At 39.9% G+C, this 12154-nt stretch overlaps 1 protein-coding gene across 1 annotated transcript; it reads left to right on the forward strand.

The window, feature by feature from the left end:
• Positions 1 to 3014: 3014 nt before the first annotated feature.
• Positions 3015 to 6101, forward strand: LOC139722502 (uncharacterized). The gene is made up of 3 exons (XM_071633791.1): positions 3015 to 3171; positions 3843 to 3909; positions 5691 to 6101. Exons 1-3 carry the CDS (start codon positions 3017 to 3019, stop codon positions 6099 to 6101), a joined length of 633 nt encoding a protein of 210 aa, XP_071489892.1. The 5' UTR covers positions 3015 to 3016.
• Positions 6102 to 12154: the final 6053 nt, after the last annotated feature.

A 12154-nucleotide genomic window follows, 5' to 3' on the forward strand; every position in this document is an offset into this window, starting at 1 on the left:
TAATAAAGTCCGCTGATCAGCATTGGCAAAGAGGTATCTGTAGTTGTACCATTTTGCCGAATGAAATATCGACTTTTTAAATATTCAACTGTATTCAAGTGGTGTAACCAATATACACCTTTCTGCCATCAAAATTGCCCCAAAATACTTCAGTAATTATGAAAATGACTTAAGATAGACCATTTTAGAAATGAAAAACCTTTCACTCCTGAAGCATTTTTTTTTTGTTTTGAGGGGGGGGGGTTGAAACCTGGAAGTGGCACGAGAAACGGGAAAATTGCTCGCGTTTTTTCTGTTTTGTTTGTGTGTCTGCTCTCTTTTTTTTTTCGCCTTCTGGGCCCTGTTGCATAAAACCCTTACCGCTGGACTTACCGCTCCTTTCTAGCGGTAAGTCTTCAAATTAGCGGTAAATTTTATAATCCTTGATGCTGATTGGCTGTGACGCCTTATTTTGACGGTAGTTACCATTGAAATTCAACGGTAAGTTTTATGCAACGGGCCCCAGGGATCCTTCCTGGATCTCCCCCGCTATGATCGAGGGTTGGTTTTAAAAATGACATTTTCGACAAAAAACAAACAAACAAACAAACCATGCAGCAATTGGGGGGGGGGGGGGGAGGTGTAAACTCGACATTGAACCAATGAGCATTTCTGCCATGATGACGGCCGTAGTCCCAGATACACTGTACTGCGCGCCAATGCGCGAAGGCTGGAGCGCGCGTAGCTTACGGGCCGAATTAAATCATCGCAACAGCTGGAGCTGGGTGCTCAAACGTCACGAGCAAGTCTACATGATTATTGTGCGAGCGCCAGTACAGTAGCGCACACTGTACACATACATGTAGTGCCGCACAGTGTATATGACACTGTGTGTGTGTACTCTTTGGTGTGTAATGTGGGTTTACGTGTGTATCGCATATGCTGGCGCTTGCTTGCATTGCATGCTACAGTGCTGCAACGAACTGCCCAACCCCCCTGCGGTTGCTTTGCTTCTTCACTCAGGAAACTATGTGTATTGTGCCTGCTGTATGTTGCAGAAAAGTTAGGAATGACGAAAACTAGGTGAGGTTTAAAAGATACGGACTATGCTGTTTGTCTTGTGAAGAAGGGAACTGGCAGAACCGTGTTTTTTCTTTGTATTTCTGTAGACGTTTTCGATTAGGTGTGCACGTCATTGGGGCAGGAATCCGACACGCATTCGGCCGCCGCTGCCCCGCACCGCAACTAGCTCGTACACAGTCACAGGGCTCAAGGTCCTCGATCGTGTTGCGTTGAGGAAAGTTGATGCCCCGTTTGCGTTGTAGTTTCGAGCTCCGTTCGTTTGCACTGAGCTACATCGTGTAGAGTCTATACCAAGTGACGATTTAACATCGTACATATAGTAGGAAGGAAAAATCACCGTTCAAGAGTAACTTAAACTTGTTCCTCTAGTACCCTAGTACTATACACAATGTCACAATATTTGTTTGTTTGTTTTTTTCTACTTATAGATTCTGTAAATAGACTAGGTGTATGGGATGGGTCTATCTTAACTCCTGGCCCGGGCGCTCCTTAGAGGTCTAGACCAGTCTATCTATATACAATTACAGTACGTGTCATTTAGACATTCCATTCGCAAGAACACAAGTCCTACAAAAAAGCTTCTTCCCAGATGCAACCAGGCTTTGGAACTCATTACCCCAGGCCACCGTCTCCTGTACCTCTCTGTCAAGCTTTAAGAGAGAGGTACTCAAGACCTTACTGCGACAGCCGCCACACGCAGTGTGGCGGCTGCACCGTGCTCCCATAAAAGATCTTCATGTTGAACAAACGGGTGCCTTTGCGGCGCTATATTTCCTTAATTTTTCAACAGAAACTACTAGGAATACTTACATGGGTCGATGAAACCTAAATGACTATCATCGGCGACTGTTTGATGCATTTCATTGCTTGTGATGCACAAAATGATGTCTTATAAGCAGCTCACCGATGTTCACAGAATTCACAATCACTTGCACAAGCGCACACAGAATACGTGAACTAACATGAGCGAAACTGCGGGGAAGCCGCCAGGACCGCGCCTGGCGGCGCGGTCTCCGGGGCTACTCAAGACCCAGCTCCGTTAAGACACGGATGCCTGTTTTTTAGCCACACATAGTACGTTCCATGTAGATTTTTCTTAATCCAGACCCTGTACATATGCCTGCACAGCACAACAGTACGAAAATACACCCGACGGTGGCCTGTACTTATAGAGAAGAAGAAGAAGAAGACAGACAGACTGACAAACAAATAAAATAACCAGTGCAGACAAAAACTTAACCTCGTTTGTAAAAATCATCAGTGCAGTACAATCTCCATCTTTTCACCCTTCCCACTCAATGTCCTAGTAGTACACGTACTCCTACAACAGTTAGCAATAGCATGTGTCCACAACCACCAGCGGCATCACAAATCCACTATGTTACCTTACAATATCAATATTAACCCATTGTCTTGAGGACTAATCTCGAGTATACTTGGGCAGGGGTCTATGTAGCCCCGGAGACCGCGCCGCCACACTGCCACACAATATTAACCCATTGTCTTGAGGACGAATCTCGAGTATACTTGGGCAGGGGTCTATGTAGCCCCGGAGACCGCGCCGCCACACTGCGTGTGGCAGCTGTTGCAGTTAGGGTCTATGTAGTGTGAGAAATGCGTGTTGTTGCAAAATCAGCGTGTCCTAAATAGGTTAAGCAGTCTCAACTCACATAATGTATGTAAAGTATCCCACTTCACTCTATACAAAAAGCAGGATGCAATCCTATTAATGAAGTAGTTTGTCCATGCAAACATATCGTACTGATTTTGTAGCAAATTAGTACCAACCGATCACATCTGGTCATCCCAAGGAGGACTAAACTAGTAGTAGAGTGAGATTTGGCTGTAGGTAACCAAGGTTTGTGATCAACCATAGTGGTTTGAAAGTTTGGGGTTGTTTCTGACATTCCCGAATGACAGACTTTCAATGATAATATTGTTACCATGACAGCCTATGGGAATAGATATTCTACCCAGCCAGAGTAGTTCTGATGTTTACTCTTTTTTTTTTCTTTCATTATTACATTTTTTCAGCCAGAAGCGCTCTAGGAGCGAGGAGGAAGAGACGGATGATATTTTCCCAAGAACCAAGCGGAGAGAGTTTTACAGGTATTGTTTAAAATGTACCATTATTACACCAAGCTTCTTTCTTCATGTGAAGTAGGATTAAAATTTTATTTCATGTCATATCCTGGAAAGGAATATTTGCCAGTTCATCTTTTGCTTTGGACAACACTGAAAATTCTACTCTATTGTGTGCATAATAAAGATCATCAAAGTTTTGATTCTTTATGCTTGTTTATATTTACATTTGGAAAATAATAGGCATTATTAACAGGTCACCTGTTGTGTGTGAGGCAGTTGGAATTTGGCAATTCCTGGAAGTAGAAAGAACAATCATGGAAATATATCTCTGTGCTTGCCAATGAATAAATTAGAATGGTATTAATGACACTTAGATATGTATTGAACACTCTCGTTTTCAAATGAGAACTGCTAAAATGTAAATTTTTGGGGCTGGCAAAATTTGACTTACAAAGTGAATGCAAGTGACAATTTGGTTTATTATATAATAGTATGTTGTATGTAAGTTTTTTCAATCTCTCCTGACTTGCTGTGCAAGGCATTGCCTGAGTTAACAAAGGATTATTCCAGAGGGCACTCTTACTTTATTCGTGCTAATAGATGTGAAGTGGAAAAATGAGCAAAGAAAATGATAAATTGATAAAATGATAAATGAAAATAGTAAATGTTTGTCGCTTTCCCTGCAATGCCAACAGGAATGAGAACCGTAGTGCAGCGGGTGAAGACCAACCTGATGGATGCAGACAGATACACCCTTCTCAGGTTTGTTGGTTCCTGTCTAGAGAGAGAAAAAAAAAATTCTTTGACAAAAAGGGAGGACTTGGGCCCCGTTTCATAAAAGTTGTTAACAGTGACAAGTTGTGATAGTTTTTAAAAGCTACTGAAATCCTTGCATCTGATTGGCTGAGAGCAAATTTGTCATAGAAATGCGGCAATTGTCACTGATAACAAGTTCTATGAAAAGGGGCCCTGATTGACTGCAGATTCAAAGGGTTCTTCCTGCCTTTCTAAGTATTTGCTACAAAGTTACCAGATACTTCATATTTGCATTGTATTTCTCTTTCTTCAGTGTGTGTGTGTGTGGGGGGGGGGGGGGGGGTTGCTGAGGGGGTACAGAACATCAATCCATCCTGTGGTCTCTTCACATGTCCATCGATTTATTCCCCTTTTTCCTGCCAATAGATCACATAAAGTTAAATAAGTTTGATCAGATTTTCATCCTTCTTGATGTAAGGGTAAACCTTGAGAAGTTGATAAGCAGGTTAAATGTAGGAGGATATTGGTAATGGTGGAGTTCAACAGACATGACTATAAATTTAAAATGTAAGTACTCTTACGTTTACACTTTAAAGGTGTATACTTAACTAAAATTTGATAAAAGTTGGTTTCCTTCATTAAGTTATACAAGTACAGTTGAACCTCTCTTATCCGGCCTTCCTTTATCCGGATCTCTCTATTATACGGACGCAATCTCGCTGTGATTTTTTTTTTTTTTAATTACGGGAGGAAAGGGGGATTCCCAACTCCTTGAGAACTCCTACACAAACACACATGAATTACACATTACTTCCAACATGATTAACATACATTACATCAAATTTTCTTCCAAATTGCTACCTTCAGACATTTTAACATCCCCAAACATCCCCAAATCATCGCAAGAACATGGACAGATTATGCGCTCGAGTCCTGTCATATCGCATTGCCACATATAGGTCCATACACAGCCGTCGATATGACTAGATAGACATGCATCGTTTCGAGTCATTGGCTGAGCAAAGAATGATATTGAACACTCTAAAATTGTTCACACACAGTACACACACAAAGAGAGAGAGGGAGACCATCTGATAATGGCGACCTACAGTCGACTTTGCTGAGCCGTGATGATCAAATTTTGAAGCGTAGTTTCGTCGACTCGTACTGTTTATTTTCAAGATCTACTTGATACATTTCTTAATGATTACTTAGGTAAATCATCCCAAGAATTTCTTTTAAAAAAAAATGATTTCATTCTTGCAAACACGAACCTCTATTTTGGGGTCTGTTACTGAGTGTAACAATGAAAAGGTTGCAGTATACACATTCGTACATGTGGTACTACAATGGGCTACATCAGTACATGTGTATGTATATGTACATGTATAAAGCATTGAGTCTTTCGTATCCGGCCAAATCCCTTATCCGGATGAGCCCCGGTCCCGACTTGTCCGGATACGAGAGGTTCAACTGTAGTAGGATAATTGACCGGGTTAGAACTGGTGAGATCAGGGTTCACTTCCAGAATTAGACTTTTTATGCAGTTACAAGATATTGATTCAATATAAAACTGCATCAAATATTTGGAAATGATATTGAGATTACTTTGTATTCAAAGGAAGGATTATATGTCTTTTGTCGTTCTCTTATCGATCTTTCCACTTATGGAATTCATTTCAAAGCTTATACTCACGAGGAAAAAGGAATTGAGATGAAGATGTTGGCATGAAGAGACAAAGTTGAATTATGGAAAGCCACTCTTTGCATCCTCCTTTCTCAAGCAGGTGGCATCCACTTCCACTTCGCCACTGCAGGGGCATCAAAGCCACCATGCCCCTCCCTCATTCTCTGCCAGCTTACCCGCAGGTAGCTCCGCCCAGAAACGTCTTCCACTGACCAGTGCGGACATCACAGCCACGCTTCAGAACACCCACCTGGACCACCCGGGCCACTCGCACTCTTCAGGGCTTCCACCAGTCGACGAACACTGCCCTCCACTGGCAGAGAAAGAGACAGGCTCCCTCCTGTCGCTTCACGATCCATCGATAGGGCTGCTCCCGGACGTCGTACACCAAACTTCTGAGGAGTATTACTCTCGCATCAATAGGTTGCTACGCACGGCCCATTTTGAGAAGTTAAAACGAATCGGGGATCCCAGCCTCCAGAATGCCAGTGAAGGGGACACTTTTCACTGAAGGGAGAACTATCCACCCCACACACAGTCTGTCTATCATGACAGTCGTCTGCAACTCAGTCTATGTCAATGTTTTGATTGCTGTCATCATATTTGTTTCTTTTGATATGATGTTTTTGCTGAAGGAGCACCAACAAGAGTTTTGGTTTTCTTCTATGAACCAAAGATAAAGATATTGTATCAGATGGAATGACCCTATCTTAATATACTACAGTAGTAATATAATTTTCTCCATTTGAGTTGCTGTGCGAATATGTGTCGTACTCATACTGTAGAAATAGTTTTGAAGTCATATTTGTAGTGTAATATGATTATCTCCCCTCATATTAACACTGGTGCAGCATGTAATGTGCAGTTTTCAACTCTTATCCATACTTTGTAGACAGAAACATTAAGGCTATTATTGCAATGCATAGAATTAACATGCATAATTATTAATGTAGGATCCAACAAAGTATAAGTGAATCAAAATTCATGCCACAAGTCATAGAAACTCAAGGAATGTACTTCAAAAGCCAAGTGGAGTAAATGTACCTGTTTAGTACTTGATGAAGTTAAAGGTGCATAGTCCCGGTAGTGTTGAGGACGCTGTTGATGATACTGCCGATCACCGTTAGCATTGATACGAAGATTGCCGAAGTTGAGCTGTCATCAAGAGTAAAGCGCGGAGGTGTTGCTAAGTAACGTTGCCTTCGTTGTCTTCTCTGCACATCACGCAGTCTGTAGTAATGCCCGGGTGCGTGCATATGTGCTTCTTAGTATGACATCACAAAAGAAGTTTGCTAAAGCTGTCATCCCCTCAGCCGAATCATGAGCCAAACTGTGATCGGACCACTAGCTACAGTGGATCGGACTTCTTCGTACTCGGGGGAAATGGGTCACAGCGTAAGCGCTAAAGAGGAGTCGATAGCGTAGGTCTCTATAGGAAACTTGCGCCGTGCGCCCGCGTACGCATTTGACTACACCACCGGGACCATGTGCCTTTAAGTTGCAAAATTTTTGCCATGCCCCACCCTAGCTAAAATATGAGTATGTATACAGAGATATATGCAAATGTTGGACGAAGGTACAATGTATATATAGGTATTGCTCACAAAGTTCCATTATGTCACTTTTACCTCTGTCCTCTGTTTTTCCAACTTTTACTTTCATTGTCATTTGGGAGCGTGATTATACGTCAGGGTTATTTTTTTTTCACTCTGTATGAACATGTGTCTTTCTTTGACACAGAAGGTTTTGTAAACTTGTGCTTTCTTGGTGTATCATGTGGTCCCAAGCATTTCACAGGACCTAACTATCCAATCCTTTTCAAGTGCTATTGTGGAATTTTCTGTTCACTTGAGTGATCTATCCCGTGCTATGCTAGGAAGATTCCACTTGACAGTTGCCCAAAATTTGGTTTTAGTTGTCTTTGGCCTTTGCTGCATATTCAGTCCAAGTAACCTCAGCCATGAGTTCAGATGTGTAGGTATTATGAACTCTATACTTGGTACAAAGTATGTGCAATGGCTTTGGGTTCCAATCTTTCAACAGCATGCTGCATTTGCAACATTTCTCAAAATGCTATAGATGTCACGCCTGTAACACACAATTTCTCTCCAAGGGGGTTTGTAGTTGCTGCAGAAAGTAGCGGCTGCTGGAGACAGGTGGCTGTTGTATACAGGTGGCCACTGAGACAGGTGATGCTGTACAGTTCATCTGCAATTTCAAGTAAGCACATCCTTGCAATCGTATTGGTGAAGAGGTACACTCCAGAGGTAGTTTACCAGGTATTTCTCCAATTTACCAAGAGATGTAACAGGTAGATTACCTCATTAAGTAAATTATGTTGCAGTGTATGATGTCAAATTGAGCACTAGTGTACTAAGCTCAACTACAGAGCATCTAAGGTCAAAACAGTGTCGTGGTCAATATTGGTCCATCAAGGTGTTTAACTGTGTAAGCATGTTTGTGTAAGCCCATATTCAGAGAATATCACATAAAGATATTCAGTGATTTTGATTTGGCGTTGTGTGTCCATTCTCCAGCTTTATACTGACTACTTTGGAGTTTGAATTTTTTTGTGTGTGAATAAGCATTCTCTCTCCTACTGTGGCATATAAATAATTTTCTTACATCAACAATATTTTGGCAGGTATGTGAAAATGTGCAGGCTATTATATGGTAATTTTATTTTTAGTAGTAATCATCTGCCACTGTGCTTCTACATCACATGTTTGGCATTTACACTGACACAGTCTGTAGTGATTCATCAGCTATATCACCTCCCTGGCTATATACAGCTCAGGGCAGGTCAAACTGGGCATTTGGACAAGTGTCCTTTCATTTTGTTTGCCCAACAGTGAGCCTAAGTTGCCCCCGCCAAGCAAACATTCTGTTTTGTAATACACCCTGCGCCACCACTTAACAAGCTGTTACATGTGTTTGCCTGAAGTGAATTTATCTTTTTTCAACTGTGGCCTCCCGCAAAGACTTTGCCCAGGCTGTACCACAGGGTTTCAGAAAAAAAAACACAGAATCAAACAAAGCGCTTAAAGGGGGTAATTTGCTAATAGTGCCTTTTGAGAGGTAGAGGGATGGTGGGATTGTATAATTATTGTGATACTGGTGATGCTAAGCAAGTTATGAGCAAGACATATAGTAGTTTTTGTGGAAAAACAAAGTGGGCTCAGAATTTTAGTTCTGGCTGCAGTGAATATTGTATCTGGTACTTTTCCAAAAATGTATCACAAATCTTCCAAACTTCATAATGTCTTGCACATCCAAACTCTAGTATGACAATAGCAAGATTATTTTTAGCTGTTGAGTGTGATTTGTCACATTGTCTCTCTCCCGAAACAGATGGATCATAATATTGTCAAATTATGGGATATCAGTTTATGTTCAAATTGTGAAGACTTGAAGGAGGCCAGTGTGTGGCTAAAGTAGCAACTGTCACCAGAGTTTGAGTATAAAGGTTTTCAGTTTCCTCCTCCTAGACTGTCTAGACCTAAGGGGGATGATTTACTGAGACGTACATTGTAACGTTATGATGTATATTATAGGAATGATCAACACCAACAATATTCTTCTGAAACTCATCAATAAACTGGGTGAGAACTGTGTGTGTAAATCGTATAGGACACAGATGCCTATATATTTTATTCATCTTAAATTTGATTTATTCTCCGTATTTTTGTATAAGTTAAAACATAAATATCTATAAACTTTATATTAAATGGTTTATGTTGCATGTCTATGATATCACTGCAGCTCCCTTTATTAGAATTTAACATCTAGTGACTTGTCTTTTATTTCATTATAGTGCTAGTGCATGTTTCTTTATTGTTACTTGTATCCACTGTAGATTGGCCTCATGATGAGTGCAGTAAAATTTTGTCCAGTTCTGTGTTTTGCATGCAAATAGTTGGGATGGCAAATCAAAGTAGGTATAACTTCATGATGTATTGTGTCTGGTGATCTTATATGCAGGTAGGAAAGAGTGTGCAGGGCTCGACACTAACTTTTATTTTTGGTGGCCCAAAGGCAAACATTCGACCTTTTTTGGTGGCCCGATTGGGCCACCAAATTCTTTATTTTTGAAATTTTGGTGGCCCGGCGTGCGTTATTGGTGGCTCCGGGCCACTGGGCCACCGTTAGTGTCAAGCCCTGGTGTGACATGCAAGCACAAAGTCTGGTGATGCAAATAAACCCCCCCCCCCCCCCCCATTTTGACATAATTTGATCTGTTTTTTGTAAGAGTCCCCCTCCCCATCTGTTTTTCTTGTTCACAGTTTGGTGTAAGTACTGTATACGCCATATATTTTTAGCGAGTCTAAATTTTCAGGAATCGGGACTTCCCGACAATTTCACGAGTGGTTAAATTTGGGATCATGAAGTACTGTACTGGACGGAGAAATGTATATGTGTGCGTCATATTCATATCGGGATCAGAGTCATTATTTTCGCATGTCTTTAATTTCGCGAATAGCACCCGACTCGCGAAATTCACGAAAATTAAAACCTGGCAAAATATTTGGCATATACAGTACAGTATCTTAAAGAGCTAGACATACCTTTATGTGAACTTTGGAAGATGTTTAACCTGTTGAGGACAAGCTGATTTTGCTATTAACACTTATTTCCAATATACACCTGCCTGAGTATAGACTAGTCTTCAAATGGTTAAGAAGTGTAATGAGAATTAGCAAGGATCATCTCTGCTGGGATATAAAAACAGACAAGTTAGCTGAAGTGTACTTTCAACTTATTAGCAAGAAGAAGAAAGTATTTGAGTAGTTGCAGTCATTATAAGTCACTCTGCAAAGGGAGATGTCTTTGATGCAGACACCAGAATAGAAAAATTTATCTTTTTCATCACAAACATGTGCAAAATATGATAGATACATGTGACATAACTACAGACTTTTGTCAATCTTCCATAACTACCTTTCTGTTTTCAGTTGACATGAGCCAGATATGGTGAAGAGTGTGCAATTCATACTTTGTCGCCATGGTTACCAAAACTTCAGTTGTGTAGATTTTGCACAATACAGTCAGTTTTCTGGTCTCCACCTTACAGTGTGTGACACAAATATGTGTGGATGTTTCACCTTCTTGCTTCTCATTTCATTTTATTCTAGTACAATTGTCTGCCTTTCTTTATTTCAGTGTGCTGCCAAGTGAAATGTAGTAGCCTTTGCCCTGCTCCTGCCACTTTTTGTTTTTATGCATTTCATTTTATTTCAAAGAGAAGTATACTGCTAGAATAGATATACATTGTATCAGCTCTTCATTTCATCCAGCAGTAGACTGCTCGTAGAGTGTTGTATGCATTTTATCTCTTTGTTGGGTATAATTCTCAACAGATATATCCTTATTTAAAGTGAGGTGAAAGATGTGATATGATGATTACATCACAATGGGTTAGTGGCTCCATGACTCAAGAAAAGATAGAAAGGAAAGAAATTGATGAAAAAGAGTGTTGGCTGTTTGAATGACTTGCACTTACCTGTTACCAGTTAAACTCGTTTGACTCTGTATAATTATGTTTTGTGCCCTTTTGGCTCTCACCTGACATGCTACCAAGTCACTCTGCTTGGTTGAACACCAAGAAGGAAGCAAGTACATAGTACATCAGTCTGTGAAGTAAAGAATATTGGTTACTTTCACAGGAGGCATGTATTCTTGAACTGGGTTTGTGACTGTCAGTGTTTTGTGAATACAAGCTGTGTCACTACTAGGCAGTCGTGGTGGTCCCAAGTCAAATAATGATAAGTGCATTTTCTTGTAGAATGTGATATCTGTGCCCAGATATTTTTTTTTTTTTCAGCAAGATGTTTCTGCAATCATATTTCTTTCTGGTTCTAAATGCAGTCTGCCATGCACTTTGTCATGTCATCATTTTCGATCACTATAACCATTAAGCATTATATATGTTGGCTTGTCAGATCTCTGTTTAATTATTTTGATAAAGGACTTTGATAATATATTTGCATTTCAATTTATATGCAATTGTTTGGCTGGTCAGAGTGTTCATTCAAGTCATACATTTTTTTGAGAAATACGTTGTACAAAAACAAAATTATATGATTATGAATCACATCACATGCTATGTCACAAGTTTCATGATACTATGATAATTATGCATGTACATGTATTGTAGTGACTTATTTCCCTGTAAGAAGGGAAAAGAAACACATTAAAAGCAGTTTTTCACTATTCTCTTTTTTAATTCAAATTATATATATATATATATATATATATATATATATATATATATATATATATATATATGTTTGTGTGTGTGTGTGTGTGTGTATGTATATATATATATATATATATATAGTATTTGATATTAATATGCAAAACAGCAGTTTCTGAATGATAACTAGTACAATAAGTGGACATATGGGCATATTTCATATTTGTGTGTTTATGCGTGTTTACGTGTGTGAATAAACAGCCTTTGCATTGGAATTAAAACAAACACATAAAGTTGTTTCTTACTGGTCAATAAAAACAAAAACAAAAACAAAAAATCATCTCCAAACCCGTAATATTACTCGGGTGACA

The sequence above is a fragment of the Diadema antillarum genome, unplaced genomic scaffold (genome assembly GCF_040938485.1).
Source record: "Diadema antillarum isolate AM-2024a unplaced genomic scaffold, OU_Dant_1.0 scf00000166, whole genome shotgun sequence".
NCBI classification, from domain to species: Eukaryota; Metazoa; Echinodermata; class Echinoidea; order Diadematoida; family Diadematidae; genus Diadema; species Diadema antillarum.